At 31.9% G+C, this 20,018-nt stretch overlaps 3 protein-coding genes, 1 non-coding gene and 1 pseudogene across 4 annotated transcripts; all 5 read left to right on the top strand.

Moving 5' to 3' along the window:
- The first annotated feature begins 467 nt into the window (after positions 1-467).
- Positions 468-540, top strand: TRNAA-CGC (transfer RNA alanine (anticodon CGC)). The gene has a single exon. It is a non-coding gene; the product is annotated as a tRNA-Ala (tRNA).
- A 186-nt stretch (positions 541-726) lies between these two features.
- On the top strand, positions 727-5,248 carry LOC145614771 (wax ester synthase/diacylglycerol acyltransferase 11-like). Its single transcript, XM_081669834.1, has 6 exons — positions 727-1,168; positions 2,685-3,275; positions 3,388-3,454; positions 3,737-3,810; positions 3,908-4,255; positions 4,675-5,248. The coding sequence occupies exons 1-6, from the start codon at positions 920-922 to the stop codon at positions 4,870-4,872; spliced, it is 1,527 nt and encodes a 508-aa protein (XP_081525960.1). The 5' UTR covers positions 727-919; the 3' UTR covers positions 4,873-5,248.
- Positions 5,249-9,047: 3,799 nt separating this feature from the next.
- Positions 9,048-12,549, top strand: LOC145615443 (wax ester synthase/diacylglycerol acyltransferase 11-like). The gene is made up of 6 exons (XM_081670514.1): positions 9,048-9,340; positions 10,021-10,611; positions 10,729-10,795; positions 11,118-11,191; positions 11,292-11,639; positions 12,001-12,549. Exons 2-6 carry the CDS (start codon positions 10,429-10,431, stop codon positions 12,166-12,168), a joined length of 840 nt encoding a protein of 279 aa, XP_081526640.1. The 5' UTR covers positions 9,048-9,340; positions 10,021-10,428; the 3' UTR covers positions 12,169-12,549.
- On the top strand, positions 9,155-10,425 carry LOC145613017 (wax ester synthase/diacylglycerol acyltransferase 4 pseudogene; annotated as a pseudogene).
- A 1,856-nt stretch (positions 12,550-14,405) lies between the features above and the next one.
- Positions 14,406-18,721, top strand: LOC145614439 (wax ester synthase/diacylglycerol acyltransferase 11-like). The gene is made up of 7 exons (XM_081669497.1): positions 14,406-14,817; positions 15,771-16,358; positions 16,729-16,795; positions 16,888-17,000; positions 17,145-17,354; positions 17,476-17,613; positions 17,928-18,721. Exons 1-7 carry the CDS (start codon positions 14,551-14,553, stop codon positions 18,111-18,113), a joined length of 1,569 nt encoding a protein of 522 aa, XP_081525623.1. The 5' UTR covers positions 14,406-14,550; the 3' UTR covers positions 18,114-18,721.
- The last annotated feature ends 1,297 nt before the right edge of the window (positions 18,722-20,018 follow it).

The following is a 20,018-nucleotide window of genomic DNA, read 5'->3' as shown; positions in this document are numbered from 1 at the left end:
GTACCAAAATTCTTAAAAAATCGAAAAAATGAATTAGACCTCAATGCTCAATCACATCATAGTGTCCCCGACCACTCAAAATTGTGTCGATCATTTTCCATCGCTATTCAAACTTAATAGTGAACATATTAAGAAAAATTCTAATCATTGAAAAAAAAAACTCTTAGAAAAAGTTTGCAACAAACAAAAACCGTTGTTAGAGCTCCTTGTGATTATTAATTTGGAGTATAGAGGATTCGAGCAAAAGTGTTCTTGAAAAATCGTTTATTTTATTTATTTATTATTTTTCCTTTTTTCTTTTTTGAAAAAATCATATTTTTAAGATTTAAATGCTCTAGTGGATGACTGAACCATCATACAGCGAATGTACAGTAATAAAGTAGATCAATACTTTTCATAAGTGAAAATGACAGTAATTTGTACTTGGTAATAATAATATTTTAGACAAAGCAATATGAAACAAGATTGGGGGTGTAGCTCATATGGTAGAGCGCTCGCTTCGCATGCGAGAGGCACGGGGTTCGATTCCCCGCACCTCCAAATATTTTTAAGTTTTCCTATTTTTTATTTTGTTTTTGTATGTTTATCAATATTTAGATTCCTCAACACTTGTCACCATAACAAATAACTTAGTGTCATTTTCCAATTACACAACTTCTATCAAACCAAAGCTTTAAATACAAACTTTCCCAACCTCCCTTTTTTAAATGCTAGCAATATTACAAATATGACAACTTATACTTTAGCAAGTCAAAAGATACACACAAACACACAACTTATTTGTAGTCTATAAAAACAGGCCATAATCTTTGTAGTATCTTACCATTACTTTCTACACTTTTCTTATCCTTTTCTTTGTTTCAAAAAAAGAAAGATATTATTTTCCAAAAAAAAAAAAAAGAAAGAAAAGAATAAGATTATGGAGGATGCTATTAGGAGGAGAAAAAAAGGGGTGATAAAACCAATTAAGGTTAATAAAGGAATAATCAATTTGGAAGATTATGAAAAAGAAGAGCCATTAAGTCCATCATCGGTCCAATTTCATAAACCAAACTTTAATATACATATATTAGCAATGATGGGTTGCAAAACTACCATTGATGTTGAGCTTTGTAAGTCCAAAGCTCCCACTACTCTTCTCAAGCATCCTCGTTTCTCTAGCATTGTGGTAATTATTTTACTTCTTCCCTTTTACATTTGCTTTTTTGTTTTAATATATTCCTTTTGCACTAGTAATTTGTTCGGGTTTAATATAGTAGATACTTGTATTTTGTGCGGTCTCCAACATATATGTTTGACCAATTATATCTTCAATCACGTATTATATAGATATTATATATTTTTTTGTTGCATGCATATTAAATTTTTTATTTATTATTTTTTTGATTTAGTATTTTTTTTTTAAAGTATAACTACGTGAATAGTAAACTGAGTGGAACAAAAAATTAATGGAGATTATAGTTATGCATGGTCATGGTTATGTTTATGCATGGTTATGGTTATAGTTATGTTTATGCATGGTTATGATTATAGTTATGCATGGTTATGATAATGGTTATGCATGGTTATGGTTATGGTTATGGTTATGGTTATGGTTGTATTATTGTTGCATGCATATATGTACTGTGTGAATCTGTTTAATAAAACATAACAATAAAATAATATACATAAACATGCTTTTTTAGTATCCTTAGTAAAGATAAAGAAACATTAAAAATAATAAAACATGATTGATTATTAGGCATGCATATAATGACAAATTAGTTAAAAGTGTGATATAAATGTTGCTTATGTGAGCAAATTAATCAAATAGTGACATTTATCCAATAGCCAATATAGGGTGGTATAAATAATAAATGTAAGCAATCCAACCATAAAGTGACATATAAGGTTAGATAATGTGAGCAATATAATGTCTTCAAAAAAAAAAAAAAAAGTGAGCAATATAATTGTACCGCTTAAGAGGATTTGGATTTTCTTTTCCCCTATCTCTACATCATAAAAAACCCACTTTGATAATCCAATATTTTTTAAGTAGGAATAAGTTTGTGCGGTATCACAAGAAAGATGACTCATGAAATAAGTAGGCTTTAATGATAAAGTAGTACGTAATTAGTTTTCATTCAAGTATTACTTTTTCTGGTGTAAAAAAAAAAGTATTATTTTTTCTTCATTTTATCACATGATGTTGGTCATTTGTAAACCCCAATATCCACAGGATTAATTATGCTATATATATTTGGCCGATAGTTAAATACTCAATTTTAATTATGAGAATTTTTTTTAAGTAGAAATAAGTTTAGACGATAAGTGGTTTAAAAGTGATCAAAAAAATGTATGAGGATAAAGAGAGAAGAAAAAGAATATGTGATCCATTCTATCAGTAATTTTACATATATAGGTGTTGTGGGAAAAAAATAATACTAAATTAATAATTCAAGCAACATTTAATATGAATGAAATGGGTAATATATAATGAGAAAATAATATTGAATCATATTAGTAACATACTAAACGTAACAAAGTAATAAATCAATTGTGTTAGCAAATACAATGTACTTATTATGTATATTGAAAATAATTCTATTTTGAATGAATCTCAAAAATATAATTATAAACCCTTTAGCACAAATATTAGTAATTTTGTTTGAATTAATAATCAATCTTGTATTTGCTTCTTACAGGTAGGAGATTTATGTAAAGGAGAAGAGTTGAAATGGGTTAGAACAGAAGTGGACTTAGACAAGCACTTTATAGTGCCAAAAATAGACCTTGAAAACATAGAATCACCTCAAAAATATCTTGAAGACTATGTTTACAACCTTAGCAAAACTACCTTAGACAAGTCTAGGCCTCTTTGGGAAATCCATATCCTTCATCTTGAGCTCTCCGAAGATGTCAAGGGCATTGGAATATTCCGTATTCATCATTCACTTGGCGATGGAACTTCCCTTATCTCTTTAATGTTAGCCCTAACACGTAAGATCTCTGATCCCACAGCCTTACCTACAATTCCTGTTCAAAAAACGTATGTTGATCATGACAAAAATCGGAAGTGGTTCATTTGGAGATGGATTTTGGCCTTATGGTGGATGTTAGTGTTGTCTTGGAACACCATGATTGATGTGTTGATGTTTGTAGCAACTTCGATTTTTTTGAAGGACAAATCTCCTCTTAAGAGTAGTCCTAGAGGAAGCGTGAATACCTCTAGGCGCTTTGTTTACAAGACGTTTAGCCTTGATGATATGAAATTTGTGAAGAATGCAATTGGCGGGGTAAGTTCATGTACTTCGTATGTATATGATCTTTATTTAATCGTGTTTTTGACAAATTTGATTCATTAGATTCAGCTAATAAGCATGAAATTTGTTACATTGAAATATACAGACTATCAATGATGTTGCACTAGGAATCACACAAGCTGGTTTATCTCGCTATCTTAACAAAAGATATGGTAAGGCATTGGTCATGTGTTGGGCCATTTTATGCCCAAAAAAGGCGTTACATACATATTCATCCATCGTATGTCCCAAAAAGCTAAGTGTAGTTCAAGCTAAGTTGGATTAAACTTATGGACTATAGGAAAAATGGTCACAAAATTTTAGTCATATATAGGCTGCACAAATTTGGCTTTGGGTCAGATTGGGACAATTTAGACAATACTAGCAAGCATAAATCATACTATAAATCATAAATGTACTTGATCAATGTTTTAATCTTCATGCTTTGTGTTCAGGAGTTGATGGAGATGATCATATTCGCCTTAGATCTGTTCTTCTTATCAACATTCGACCAAGTGCAGGAATACAAGTGAGGCATTCTTACCAATACAATTTAAATATGTTTGTGTAAAAATAATACATACCGTAAATGAGTCAATTTTTGTACATGTCATGTAACGTTGTAGGCATTAGCTGATATGATGGATAAAGATACAGAGGCAAAATGGGGTAATTCATTTGGCTATGTACTTCTTCCGTTTACCATTGGATTGCGCGATGATCCTTTAGATTATATCCGAGAAGCCAAGGCAACAGTAGACAGAAAGAAGAATTCACTAGAGGTTTTATACACATATTTCATTGCTGAACTAGTTAAGAAGTTGTTTGGTGCTAAGGTTGCAAGCGCCGTATCTGATACGATCAACTCTCATACAACAATCGCCTTCTCGAATTTAGTTGGACCTATGGAGGAAATTGGCTTTTATGGCCATCCTTTGGCTTTTCTTGCCCCATCTTCATATGGACAACCACATGTAAGTTGCACACCTCAATTTGTATAACCAAATCAAATTGGCATGCTAATAAATATGTACTACTTGTATGTTTTCCAATTTTTGTACTAAAGCTAATCATGGGTCATGCCTAGCCACGTTACAACCAAAGTTGGCCCAAGTCATAAAAATTGGGCCAGGGTGTAGCAGGCTGAAGACTATAATGCACTATTTTGGCCGAGCCTAGCGCTTTTAGAATGCCTTGACGGTTGTGCACTGGTCCAAAACCGGACTAGACGAATAAATCTGGTCCATATTATATTAGACCTGACCTGTAACAATAAGTCAAGATGGGCTGGTTATGATAAACTCTAGCTTATATATATAGTATAATTGTATAAAGAATTGATCATGTATGTAAATTGGACCCATTATAACATTGGTTTTTGTAAATTTTACAGGAACTGATGATTAACTTCCAAAGTTACATAAACAAGATGACATTAGTTCTAGCTGTTGATGAAGATGCAATACCTGATCCTCATCAATTGTGTGATGATATTGTTGACTCACTCAAATTAGTGAAGGATGCTGTTATAGCAAAAGGCCTAGCCAAAAACTCTGCAGCAGCAAATGGGTGTGCAACTACAGAGCAATGACCTTAATACAACCGCGGCCACCACCATCCAAGTCGGATTAAATCAACAGCATATGTACTACAAACATATACGTACTACGCGAACAACGTAGAACGTACCATCACAAGGATACATAATTGAAATAAGACTCTAATGAGTCTAATATCCATTATCTCTTGGGATGAACCAATACCACCTCCCTCACAGAAATTTGTTATAGTCAAATTATATTCTTGTGTTTGTTAAGGAAAAACTGTAATTTTTAGAAAAATAATTGCGTTACATACTGCATGTAGATAGCAAGAGTAGACATTTCATTACAATTAAATCAATTGCATTTTTAATGTAAACATGTTGTGATATTTTAATTAATGAAATTGAGGTTTGAATTGTTCCACCATCATGGCAACTCTGTTTAAGCATTTAAATGTCTTTTAAAAAAAAATTAAAAGGGGTATGGTTCATGACGGTGGTGGTTTTTTTTGGTGTAGATTGTTAGGTTATTTTTATGGGCGGAGCGAAGGAGGGTTAGTGGGGGGCCTTGGCCTCCCCTTGACACAAGATATTAATTAAATTTGCTCATCAATCTCATAAATTTTGGTGTAGAGAAGTTGGCTTTTTCCATGTAATAGTATGCAAGATGTCTAGGGATCAAATCTTATAGCTAACAAAATTTGTATCCTTTTTTATGTAATCAATTCAATAGTTGCAAAATTATATATACGTAGGTATAATCTTCCCCTCCCCCCCCCCCTTCCCCCAACCCCATAATCTTCCCCAACCCCCCCCCCCCCCCCCCACTTAGAAATTCTGGCTCCCCCACTAGTTATTTTTATGGTGGAGGTAGTTTGGGGGTTTACGAGGTTGCGGGTTTTGGGTTTGGTGGAGGTTGTTACGAGGTTACGGGTTTTGGGTTTGTGGAGGGCGTCGGTCACTTGGGGGAAGGGGGAGGGATGGTAATGGAGATGGGGGTTTGTTGGTCGCCGGGGAAGAGGGACTGAGAGCGGCCGGCGCCAGGGAACTTGGGAGGGAGGATGCGTCAGTGGTAAGTGGCTGGTGGAGGAGATTATTTTATACAAAGTATTTAATATTTTAATAAGAAAATTTTTAAAAATAATTTTTTTATAGCTTTAAAAATATTTTAATTGTTAATTAATTATAATTAAAGTTGTTATTAAGAGTTAATTACATTGTAAAACTAATTTATTAAAAAGAAAAAAATTTAACTGGTCTTTCAGGTTGCAAGTAAAAAAAACTTGTTTAAAGCGGAAACTTCTCAAAGTTTGTATTATTTAGAAATAATAAAAAGATTGACTTGTTTTTGGCAGACTGCTCAAAGTTTGTATGGAGTATTATTTTTGACAATTTTTCCTTAAAAATATACAATTTTTTTATTCATTAAAAATATATCCAAATAAATCCTACGTGTTATACTAATATTTAATGTTGCCTACATGGCGCGATGCTTGGTGAAAAGTTGAAACGCAAAATGTCGCTATCTTTTAGCGTGGCTAAGCTACAACTTTAGCTTCATATATTAGTTTTTAGTTTTGTGTCACGCACTCACGGGCGATACTCGGGTTGTTTATTGATATCAACACGTATGTAGGCTCCCCTAACTCACAAATTATTCTAAGCTTTGCTAAAAAAATATTATCAACATTCAAATTATAAACCCTATTTGGATAAAACCTCCGATCCTTTTAAGCTCGAATCTCTCGTAGCCACGTACTCATGTACAGTTAGTTGTTACCGACACTATACTTACGAAAAGATGGAATATTTCTTAACTCATCATATGAATAAGTATTGTTGTATCGTGATACAACTTTATATATATTTAATAATGGCTGAAATTATATTGTGGCTTCTTGATTTTTTTTAAAAAAAAAATTTGAAAAACCAATATGACATAAAAAATATTAACTTTATAAGACAATTACTTTTATTTTTTGAAACAAAATTTAAAATAATTATTGAAAAGTTATAATTCAATTTATACATAAAAATTGGAATTTTATCAAATAAAGTTTTCTAAACAAATAATTTTATCTTATAAATCTATCCAAATTTTATTGTAAAAAAACCTTAAACTAACTTTTTTATCCTAAATAATCTATCTAAATGTATCCAACTTTTTTATCCTACAAAAATATATCAAAATAAAATCATGTGTCATAATAAAAATAATTATTTAATGCCTACATGATGTGACACTTGGCGAAAGTGTTGTTATCTCGTGACGTGGCTAAAAGTTAGCTTTATATATTAATAATAATATTATTTATAAATATATTAATTATATGATTACATGATATGATCGATATGCCAACTTGTATATTACGTATACTTTAGAAACAATATGGTTTTTAATATAAAAACAATATAAATTAGATTAGATGATGAAACACAAATTTTTATATATGGCTGACTACACTGTGTAATAGGGTTTACTTATCGAAGTTACTTATTCATGGCAGGGTTACTCGATTAGTCAAAGATAACTCAGTTAGGGTTACTTATTTAGGGGTCGAGTAACTCGGTCGGTCAGGGGTTATACTCACACAGAAAATGCGATATCCGAGTGAGTAAGGGCCTGTTCACATTTACTGAACTGAGTTGAACTGAACTGATTGTAGCTGGACAGAACTGATTGGAGCTGAACAGAACTGAACTGAGCTGAAATGAATTTTTTATGAGAGAAGGAAATTAGGAGCTGAACTGAACTGATTGGAGCTTGACTGAAGTGAACTGAAATTAAGTAAATGTGAATAGGCCCTAAATTCAGAATAAATATCCCCTGGCCTAACCGACTGAGTAACCCTGGAATAAGTAACCTCGACAAAAAGGTGCTAACTGACTGAGTAACCCCAAAATAAATAAACTTTAACATACTGAGTAATTCCAATAACCCCTATAAGTAAGGGCCTATTCACATTTACTTAATTTCAGTTCAGTTCAGCTCTAATCAGTTCAGTTCAGTTCAGCTCTAATCAGTTCAGTTCAGCTCCTAATTTCCCTCTCTCATAAAATATTCATTTCTGCTCAGTTCAGTTCAGTTAGCTCCAATCAGTTCAGTTCAGTTCAGCTCTAATCAGTTCAGCTCAGTTCAGTAAATGTGAACATGCCCTTAATCCGGTCACACGATATGGTCAGGCAAACATAATAAAAGCAATCAAAATAGAGGGAGTATGATTGCATTTAGAAAATGTGATTAATTCAAAATATGGATATATTCGTTCAGTCTTCAAGCCAATAATATTCCCTGTCTAGCTGTCCTCAAGCCAATTGTATTCCATGTTCAATGAGGATTTCATGATCTACGAATCACAATTTCTAAAGATTTATTACAAGTATGGATAATCTGATCTACAAATCTTAAGAAATTGTGATTTCTCTATTTAAAAATCCAATTTCTAAAGATTTCTTATAAAAATTGTTTGGACAGTTGGACTATGAGGATTTCTCTATCAAAATTTAAAGTCTAAATTAAATTCAAGTACAACGACTAGAAACGTATTGTGTCAAAATTCTTAAAAAGTCAAAAAAAAAGGAATTAGATGTCAATCATATCACAACGTCCCCCGATCACTCTGTATTGTGTGATTGTGTTGATAATTCGACATACGTAGTATATGCATCATCACTCATGTTTGCTCCGTAATAGCGAACATGTTGAAAATCTAATTTTGAAAATGTCTTTAGAAAAATGTGCAGCAAATAAAAAAGTATGAGTAAAAATTAAAACGAGTACGGAGTACATTAGAAAGTGTTGCATACCTAGCCTCTCTTTCCTCTCTTCTCTGTTTAAAATAAACCCTAACCTCCATTGTTGAATTTTAAAGGGGTTTCCATCCCAATTTATCGATTTTTTATCGTGAAAGCCCCAATCGTTTGTTTTTGTGTATTTTTTCTATTGTTTTAGGTTTGTAATAACTCTTACTCTTTTAGGAGGAACATTTCTCCCTCGAAAGACACGATTTTCCAATTATACACAACTTCTATCAAACCAAAGCTTTAAATATAAACTTTCCCAACCTCCCTTTTTTAAATGCTAACAAAATTACAAATATGACAACTTATTAGGAAGTGGAAAGATAAACAAACACACAACTTTATTGTAGTCTATAAATATAGATAGGCCATAACCTTTGTTGCACCTTACCATTACTTTCTACACTTTTCTCATCCTTATTTTGCTTCCAAAAAAGAGAGATTTTTTTTTTTTTCCTATAGAAAAAAAAAAGTTATGGAGGGTGTTAAAAAAGGGATGATAAAACCAATTAAAGTTAATACAGGAATAATGAATTTGGAAGATTATGATAATGAAGAGCCATTAAGTCCATCATCGGTTATATTTCATGAACCAAGCTTTAATGTACATATTTTAGCAATATTGGGTTACAAAACTATCCTTGATCTTGAAGAGTATTGGAAGTCCAGAGTTCCCAATACTCTTCTCAAGCATCCTCGATTCTCAAGCATTGTGGTAATCATTTAATTATCTTGTACATGCATGTACTTGCTTTTTTCTTTTACTATATACCTATTGCACAGTACGTACTCTCTTAGTTTTCTTTTTTAATTTTATTTTAATAAGTGTTTACTTGCATGTATGTGGTTTCTAACATACATGTTTGACTAATTTATCTTCCATTACATAAAACAGTCACTTGTGAAAATTAATATTTAAATATCACACATTGAAAAGATATCATGTACGAGAAATAATTTTTGTGTTGCATATTAGTAACAGAACCCATATAATAATAATAATAACAACAATAACAATAATAATAACAATAATAATAATAATAATAATAATAATAATAATAACAATAACAATAACAACAATAACAAAAATAATAACAATAATAATAACAATAATAACAATAATAATAATAATAATAATAATAATAATAATAACAATAATAACAATAATAACAAAAATAATAACAATAATAATAACAATAATAACAATAATAACAATAATAATAATAATAATAATAAGAATAATAATAATAATAATAATAATAATAATAATAATAATAATAATAATAATAATAATAATAATAATAATAATAATAATAATAATAATAATAATAATAATAATAATAATAATAATAATTTTGAATTGATGATCATCAAGCTTATCTTTGCTTCTTACAGGTAGGAGATTCAAGTAAAGGAGAAGAGTTGAAATGGGTGAGAACAAAAGTGGACTTAGACAATCACATTATAGTTCCAAAAATAGACCTTGAAAACATAGAATCACCTCAAAAATATCTTGAAGACTACCTATACAACCTTAGCAAAACGACCTTAAACAAGTCTAGGCCGCTTTGGGATATCCATATCCTTCATCTTAAGCTCTCCGAAGATGTCATGGGCGTAGGAATATTACGTACTCATCATTCACTCGGCGATGGGACTTCCCTTCTCTCTTTGTTGTTAGCCATATCGCGCAAAAACTCTGATCCTACTGCCTTGCCTACAATTCCTGTTCAAAAAACGTATGTTGATGATGACAAAAATCGGAAGTGGTTCATTTGGAGATGGATTTTGTCCTTATAGTGGATGTTACAATTTTCTTGGAACACCATGATTGGCGTGTTGATGTTTGTAGCAACTTTGATTTTTTTGAAGGACAAATCTCCTCTTAAGAGTAGTCCTAGAGCAAGTGCGAATACCTCTAGGCGCTTTGTTTACAAGTCGTTTAGCCTTGATGATATGAAACTTGTGAAGAATGCAATTGGCGGTGTAAGTTCATAGATGTACTTCGTATATGATCTTTTATTTATCGAGCTTTTGTCAAATTGGTTTAATTAGATTCAACTAATATATATGATATGATGTATGTTAAATTGCAATGCACAGACTATCAATGATGTTGCACTTGGAATCACACAAGCTGGTTTATCTCACTATCTTAATAGAAAATATGGTAAGACTTTTGCTTTTTCAACAATTTTTTTTGAGCTTGAAAGTTGTAGCCTAGCTAGCATAATGCTATAACTGGTCATGTGTTGGGCCAATTTATGCCCAAAAACGCGTAACATATTCAATTCATTCAATGTATGTCTCGAAAAGTGTGGTTTAAGGTAAGTTGGATCAAACTTAACGGGCTATAGGCAAAATGGGTTTTAAAGTTAATGGAGATAGGAATGAGTTAGACAATACTATAGTACTAATGTACTATATATACTAGGAAGCATAAATCATAAGTTTACTTGATGAATGTTATTATCTTGATGCTTTGTGTTCAGGAATTAATGGAGATGATCATATTCGTCTGAGATCTATGCTTCTTATCAACCTACGACCAAGTGGAGGAATGCAAGTGAGACATTCTTCACATAACAAATTTAATATATAGTGTGAAAATACACATACATGCCATAAATAATGAGTCATTTTCTGTATGTCATGCAACATTGTAGGCATTAGCTGATATGATGGATAAAGATACAGAGGCAAAATGGGGTAACTCGTTTGGCTACGTGCTTCTTCCGTTTACCATTGGACTGCGCGATGATCCTTTAGATTACATTAGAGAAGCCAAGGCGACAATAGACAGAAAGAAGAATTCACTAGAGGTCTTGTTCACACATTTCATTACTGAAATAGTAGAGAAGTTGTTTGGTGCAAAGGCTGCATGCGCTCTATTTGATAAAATCAACTCTCATACAACAATCGCCTTCTCAAATTTACCTGGACCTGTGGAGGAAATCGACCTTTATGGCCATCCCTTGGCTTTTCTTGCCCCGACTTCATATGGACAACCACATGTAAGTAGCACACTTCAATTTTGTGTATTTCAAAAATTAACTTGTATTTACCCGTTTTTTTTTTTTTTTTTTTTTGGCATGCTAATAATTACAACTTTACAAGTATTTCAAAAAAAAAAGAAACACTAGTTATATTTTCTAAATTTTTTTTATCATGGATAATGCTGGCCCAACAAACCATATAAAAATTGGGCCAATCCTTGCTCTTTACCTGACTTGACGGTTGTGCACTGGTCCATACAATTAAATCGGTAACTTTTTTTATTGTTAATTAGACCATGCATGTTACGCATGTATTTATTTGTTAATAAGACCCATTATAAGATTTATAACATTGGTAATATTCATATATATGTTACAGGAGCTGATGATTAACTTCCAAAGTTACATAAACAAGATGACATTAGCTCTAGCTGTTGATGAAGATGCAATACCTGATCCTCATCAATTGTGTGATGATATTGTTGACTCCCTCAAATTGGTCAAGGATGCTGTTATAGCAAATGGCTGTGCAACTACAGAGCAATGACCTCGCTCATCCAAATCGGATTAAATCATGCAAACCAACCTCGATAACTAAATGCACAGTTTAGCAGCTGCGATCAGGCTATGTACTTCCACAACCATACACGCGTGTATGTACAACGAATGTACCACCACAATCATCCTATATATATATCTGTTGGCAATGAACTAATAATACTTCCTCCCTCAAAGATAAAGTCATGGAAATAAAGTTGTTATAGTCAAATTATATTCTTGTGTTTGTTTAAGATTAAAACTGTTATTTTTAGAAAAATAAATGCGTTAATGCCGCATGTAGGTAGCAAAAGTAGACATTTCATTACAATTGAATCATTTGCAATTTTTATGCAATTTTTATGTAAACATGTTGTGATATTTTAATGAATTTGAGGTATAAATTGTTCCAGCATCATATCATGTCAACTCTAGAATCATCATCATTATTATTTGAATTGACTGACAAGTGGAAAATATCAAATTCATCTAGCCATAACTCTTTTAATTAAGTAATTTCATGAACAAGTCAAACTAATAGTGACATAAGTTATTAAGGTTCGTAGTTGGGACTTGGGAATAGGTCTTGCTTACAAGTTACAATTTAATTAGTTATGCACACTAGGCTTATAACTTACCGACAAATCGACATAAAAATTTCTATCGCCTACTTCAAATTGGAAACATTATACACTATAGGCTTATAACTAAACTAGCTTTTAACAACAAGTCGTCGTTAGACTCCTTTATAGAGAATATATGATAATGCTATTTCATAATTATTGTCCCTATAAACTTCATATTTCTATTTTAGAAATGGATTTATGATAATGCTATAAACTTTTTTTTTATTTGACAAGCTAAGAATATATGCTACTTGTATACAGTATACACTTTAACAACACATATTTTTTTAAAAAAGTAAACTTTAAAGTAAACATTTAAAAATACATTCAAGAACACTTATTATTGAGTGTGTATCCAACTAGGTGCATTTGACCTCAGATTAATACAGCTTCAGAAGTTCAAATCACGCACGCATTATATATTGATTTAGATTTTAATTAGCGATTTGAATTTTGATCGAATCAGTTTGGAATTGATCAAAATGGATTAAAATCAGACAAAAACAAAAGAAATAAAAAAACAAAAAAAAAATCAAATTATTTCTAATTGGATATAACTTACGTCTAAATTCAAACCAAAATCCGAAGTCACATCCAAACCCTAGCCCCTTACCAATTTGGCTAATACATGGTGCAAATATGATGGTGAAGGCATATGCATGAACCATGAAGACTAACTTCAATGAACATGCACTCCGATGAACATAAAAGCTACTGTATAATAAGTAAGATGATGTGTTCATTAGAGTTTATGTTTATTGGAGTTAGTTTTTATATTCTTTGAAATTAGGCTTGATGTTCAATATGTGCACAATATTAATGATCACTGTACATACGCCTCCACCAGCCATCCAATTATCGGTAGCAAATACATGTTGTACATCTAAGGAAGACTAGATCGATTGCACTGTTTAAGATAAGCTGAAAATAATTGGACGCAATTCTTTTTGATGTTGGTGCAGATTAATTTACGTAGCATTTTTCAGCCCCGTGAATTTATTAGTGATATATAGTCTTTTTGTTAGCACCAGATAAATAAGTAGATAATATCTCAGGTAAATGTTATAGCATGCAGTAACATCAGAAAAGTACATGATAAGTAATTTAAATCATCACATGCAAGCAAATTAAATTGATCGATGCAGTATTACGACTTTTCTATCGTTATTATTACCAAATTCTAACGTATGTACTACATTAATTCACAAGGCCCGCAAAAATAAATGAATGATCATATATTGTCTAGAACTAGAAGTCACTCTTCAGGAGTCAGGACATAATCTCACCCAACTCTAGCCTTAGCTACGGCTGGTCACTGGTGGCTGCACCGCGATTGCAGTTGTTGGTACGTGGAAAACACAATAAACATCGTTAAACAGTAAAATTATCACAAATTAACGTATGAACATACATATACAAATTGACATGTGGGTTGTAAATTAACATCTAAACATATACAAATTGTTGGCTGTAAATTAACGTTTGTATAAACATACTTGCAAAGCATTAAATTTTATAGCTAGCTTCCCAACTTCCTTTTATAAATGCTTGAAAATAACATTCTTATAATTGTTGCCATTTGTTACGAGTCAACACTCTATATATAAAGCACCCAAATATAGTAGCTACATATGAACATCGTAGTAGTATCGTAACATTCTAAAAGTTGTTACATATCTACACTTGATTTTCGTATTCTCATACATTATTGCATTTCAATTCAAATCATTTGATTTATTTCGATCTTTTAATTTTGTTTAGTAGGTATGGACTACGTGATTAGGAAGAGAACGAAAAAGATAAACCGAGAAGGGGTACTTAAACCCTTAATGATTGATTGTAATGGAGGATTAAAGGTGTTAGAGGGGGAGAGGATGGAGCTACTTAGTCCTGCATCAGTCGCGTTCCATAAGCCAGACTTCAATATACATGTAATGGCTATTTTCGGTGTCAAAACTCGTGTTGATATTGAGCTTTTGAAGGCTAAATTTCCAACATCCCTTTGCAAGCACCCTCGTTTTTCTAGTCTTGTGGTATGTAATTCATGTTTTAATTTTCCCCTTTTTAATAATTATACTTTTAAGTTACTATTGCATGCAATACTAAATTTACTAATTACGAGTACTTAATATATTTGTATGGTTGTTACTCAACAGTCAACAATTTCACCACTGCACTGTTTGAGTAGATTGAAACTCTCATTTTCTCTTGATGCATGTGTTTAGGATACTTATAATCTTGCATACAATAATGACTTTAATTTTATGACGAGAGTATATTTTTTTTCTTCCTCTGTCTTTTATTAGATGCATCATTTTTAAAATTGCAGATTTCTATACAATTTTTTGGAGAAGTGAGGGATAAAGAGAAAAAATGAAGAGGATACATGTGATATGAGAGAATTTATTGACTTAAAAAGAAAGTGATGCATGTAGATTGAAACTTTCATATATAAAAATTAAAGTGATGATGCATCTAATAAAAAAATGAAGAAAGCATATATACTAATATATATACTACGTATATGTTAGTGAAAAAAAAAAGTAATCTAAGTTAAATAAGACCATACCTTAATAAAACCATACTAGAAAACCTTAATTAGCACAAAAGCAAAAACCTAGGCGTGAGTATATTATTATAACTAATTAAAATGATTTTATGTATTGAAAGTAATTGATACGGAGTACATACTAACAACTTGTTTAGGGTGAAATGACTTTTCAATACTTCGTATATATTAAGACGCTAATTATTAGGCATCAATAAATTGAGTGAGATGGATTTGACAGATCCAATGGATATTATGAGGTAGTGTTAATAAAAGCAACACAAATTTAATGTTTTTTGTTTATTTTTTCTGTTATATACATCATTCATCGTTATTGAATTATTAATTAGTATTACGTACTAAAATTAAATCTTATTTACTAGAATAAATGAATAAATAACACTATTACGTACTAAAACCTTGTTGAAATTTGTACAGGAAGGAGATCCATCTAAAGGAGAAGAATTGAAATGGGTAAGAACAGAAATAAACTTAGACAAACACATTATAGCTCCAAAAATAAACTCCGAAGAAATAGAGTCACCAAATAAGTTTGTTGAAGACTACATATACAACCTTAGTAAAACAACCTTAGACAAATCAAGGCCACTTTGGGATATCCATGTACTCAACCTTAAACTCTCGGAGGAAGTCGAGGCCATAACAATAACTCGTATTCATCATTCACTTGGCGATGGCACATCTTTAATCTCTTTGTTGTTGGCACTTACACGTAAGACCTCCGATCCTGAGGCCTTGCCAACCATTCCTGCTCCAAAGAGTATGCACGATGATGGTAATCGTAAAGGGTATTTTTGGAAATGGATTTTGGCCTTATGGATGATCTTAAAGTTGTTTTGGAACACTTCAATGGATATATTAATGTTTGTAGCAACTACGTTGTTTTTGAAGGATAATTCTCCATTTAAGAGTTCTCCAAGTGGAGGAAATAATGTTTCTAGGCGTGTTGTTTACAAGAGTTTTAGTCTTCAAGATATGAAAATCATCAAGAATGCAATTGGTGCTGTAAGTTTATTTCTTGTTACTTAACTCTATTTAATTGAATTGATTGAATATGATAACTTATTTTACTGATTAAAAATGATTAATGATTCAAATTTCATGATGATTTTCAAGTACTTGTTATACGTAATTGTTTTTTTTTTTTTTTATCAAAATAGTTTTAATTGTTGTTCAAAGCTTATTTTATTTTATTTTATTTATGTTAAATTTCAATACATCACTATATTAAATAGATTGACCATCATCATTGATCAATTTTAATTGGTTTTTAGTGATTAAGACCAATATTAATTTTATTGATCAAATATAATGTGTTTGTATCAACGGTAAATCTAACGTGATTGATGTACTGTATACTATATTGGATGTACAGACTATCAATGATGTCGCACTTGGAATCACACAAGCTGGTTTATCTCGCTATCTTAGTAGGAAATATGGTAATCTTTTTGCCTTCTTGTAAACTCATCTAGTACTCAATCAATCAACAATAATAATCTTCATATTTCTGCATAAATTCCCGTTATTACAGAAAATGAAGGAAACAATCATGAAGCTACAAGAGAGAAAACAAAAAAATATCTCAACAACATTCGTCTTAGATCGGTTCTTCTAGTCAATATTCGACCCTCCGGAGGAATTCAGGTAACGCTCTTTACTAATTACAATAATTAGCTAGGTTAAAATCGCGGTATCTTGTAGTGTACTGTAAAACAATTCATACATAATTAATACCGTATCTATGTAATCAATCTGATTATAACATGTAATAATTAACATTAATGATAGGATTTGGCTGATATGATGGAGAAAGATGCAGAAGCTAAATGGGGAAATGCAGTAGGCTACGTGCTTCTTCCGTTTGCACTAGGATTACATGATGATCCTTTAGACTACATTCGAACTGCGAAAACCACCGTTGATAAAAAGAAGCATTCCTTAGAAGCCATTTACACTTTTTTCATGGCTGAAGTTGTTATGAAAATTTTCGGTTCCAAGGTATATGTTCATATTTCATATACACGGTACAAAAGTTCGTTGTTTCTAGGTTAAGACACTATCACGTGACAATGTTACCCTCTTGAAAATATAATAATACGTATGTACTATATATATTCAGGTTGCAAGTGTAATATCTGATAGAATCAACGCGCATACAACAATTGCCTTCTCGAATTTGCCTGGACCTTTGGAGGAGATAGGCTTCTATGGACTTCCATTGACTTTTCTTGCTCCAACTTCCTATGGACAACCACATGTACGTTTCCAACTTGTAGCCAATATAAGCACCTTTTTTTTTAAGAAATTAAAATTAATGCACTATACATGTTACTTCCTTCGTTCAAAATTAATAATAAACTACGCTCAGAAATATTTTTAGTTCGAAAAAAAAAATCATGTCTTTTTACTTGAACTACGTGATTAATACAAGGAAGAGGTCAGTTTATGAAAATTTATTAATTTTGGACGGAGGGAATATATCGCACAAATACTTCCTAACAATCTTCATATCTCATGTTATTTTTTTATATGATGTTAACTAACAAATTAAATGATTAAATTATTGTACAGCCTGTGATGATAAACTTCCTAAGTTATAGTAACAAGATGACAGTAGTTCTAGCCGTAGATGAACATACGGTTCCGGATCCTCATCAATTGTGTGATGACATTGTTGAATCTCTCAAGTTAATCAAGGATGCTGTTATATCACAAGGCCTTGTCAAACAAGACGACTCACCTGCGCAGCAGCCATAGTGTCGCGGTCCGAGTGTGTTGCCTCTCACACGGCTGGGAAGTACTCATCAATTATTGTCCTAGTGTATAAATCAAACCATCCACTGCAACAACGGTACCATCTCCGCCATCAAAAACCACACATCATCGCAATGCAACCACCACCACCACCACCACCACGATTTTTTTGTTCGTTGTATGTATATATATACCCAATTACCTATACTCCCATTCCACCAAGTAAATGCACCATGCCAAGATAAATTTACTACCATGCATAGGTATTTAAGGTATACGTACGCACCACCCTATCCATCCATTGGATGCTTAAGTACTTATCCCAAAAATAAAGCATAATACATGACATGAATAGAATATACTTTCTTGGTTCACTTTTATTTACAACACTTAAGTTAAAATGCTCTCACCTTTTAAGTCAAGTTGTTGCAATTAAAAGTGAACAGATGAAGTATATATATATATATATTTTTTTCCCGTGGATAGACATAGTCAAATCTTGTTTGTAGACATAAGACTTTTCAAATTAAATGAGTGGATGTGTGTAATATAATAAATGTAAACCTAATATATAATGCTCTTTATTTTTCATGGAGATGATGTATCATGTCATACTCAATTTCCTTAATGTTTGTGTCACATCATGGACCTAATGGCTATTTACGTTGTTTCCTTTTAAAATTTTGGATTTAGTTTATTGCATATACTTAGTTATTGATATAAGAAAATAAGTTAAGAGAAAAATTCAAACAAATAGGTAATCTAGATAAATAAGACTATATATATTATGACATACTCGTATATAGGTTGTAGTGTTGTACACTTGTGCAGTAATTGTGCTACAATGTATATGCTACAAGCCTACAATGTAGACAAGGCTTTCCCCTGTTTGTGTCAAAAAAAAAAAAAAAAGTACATATATCCGTAAGCAAGGCCACATCGTAGTGATTTCGTAAACTCAAGCCTACCACGGACGTTTATGACAACATATAATGATCATATATGGTTTCACACGGCATTATATGACTCCGAGATATATCCCTTTGGGTTTCAAGGTTTTTCGCCACCGAACCCTGAAACCTTAAAATTCCTAAAAAAACGTGGATTATAGCCTTCAATTTTGTATTTTTTAAACCTTTTTTTGCCCGGTAATAAAAATTGCCTAGATGTTTACCATGGTCCCTAATATTCTCCGGGAGTCAAATTGGGTCGTTGAACCATCTAATATGCCCTTAAAATGTCATTTTACCCGTTCACAACTTGAAGTGATTTCGTAAACTCAAACCTACCACGGACGTTTATGACAACATATACTTATCATATGTGGTTTCAAACGGAATTATATGACCCCGAGATGTATCCCTTAGGGTTTCAAGGCTTTTTGCAACCGGACCCCGAAACCTCAAAATTTCCTAAATAAATGTGGATTATAGCCTTCACTATTGTAATTTTTTGACCTTTTTTTCGCCTGGAAATAAAAATTGTCGAGATGTTTACCATGGTCCCTAATATCCAGCGGGAGTCCAATTGGGCTGGTGGAACCATCCAATATACTCTTAAACCGTCATTTTACCCGTTCACAACTTGCACCGATTTTGTAAACTCAAGCCTACCACGTACGTTTATGACAACATATAATGATCATATATGGTTTCAAACGGCATTATATGACCCCCGAGATATATCTCCTATGGTCTCAACACTTTTTGCAACCAGCCCCGAAACCTCAAAATTTCCTCAAAAAGTGTGATTATAGGCATACAAGTACTGTATTACTTTTGTTAAATTCTATGGACTTTCTAGCTATTTCGCTGTCGTTGGAAGAAATAAACCTATCATCTATGATAGATTGATAGTGTTAATTTAATTGTAATTCCTAAATACATACGAACTATTTTAAGCCTTGAG

The sequence above is a fragment of the Chenopodium album genome, chromosome 25 (assembly GCF_948465745.1).
Source record: "Chenopodium album chromosome 25, dcCheAlbu1.1, whole genome shotgun sequence".
Classification (NCBI taxonomy): domain Eukaryota; kingdom Viridiplantae; phylum Streptophyta; class Magnoliopsida; order Caryophyllales; family Amaranthaceae; genus Chenopodium; species Chenopodium album.
The sequence above is the reverse complement of the archived record's forward strand: the minus strand, read 5'-3'. Positions and strand labels throughout refer to the sequence as shown.

Coding starts and splice junctions, on each gene's coding strand:
- LOC145614439 (XM_081669497.1), top strand. CDS start 14,551: ATGGACTACGTGATTAGGAAGAGAACGAAAAAGATAAACCGAGAAGGG. Junction 17,001..17,144: donor GACCCTCCGGAGGAATTCAG/GTAACGCTCTTT, acceptor CATTAATGATAG/GATTTGGCTGATATGATGGA. Junction 17,614..17,927: donor CTTCCTATGGACAACCACAT/GTACGTTTCCAA, acceptor ATTATTGTACAG/CCTGTGATGATAAACTTCCT.
- LOC145615443 (XM_081670514.1), top strand. CDS start 10,429: ATGTTACAATTTTCTTGGAACACCATGATTGGCGTGTTGATGTTTGTA. Junction 11,192..11,291: donor GACCAAGTGGAGGAATGCAA/GTGAGACATTCT, acceptor GCAACATTGTAG/GCATTAGCTGATATGATGGA. Junction 11,640..12,000: donor CTTCATATGGACAACCACAT/GTAAGTAGCACA, acceptor TATATGTTACAG/GAGCTGATGATTAACTTCCA.
- LOC145614771 (XM_081669834.1), top strand. CDS start 920: ATGGAGGATGCTATTAGGAGGAGAAAAAAAGGGGTGATAAAACCAATT. Junction 1,169..2,684: donor CTCGTTTCTCTAGCATTGTG/GTAATTATTTTA, acceptor TGCTTCTTACAG/GTAGGAGATTTATGTAAAGG. Junction 4,256..4,674: donor CTTCATATGGACAACCACAT/GTAAGTTGCACA, acceptor TAAATTTTACAG/GAACTGATGATTAACTTCCA.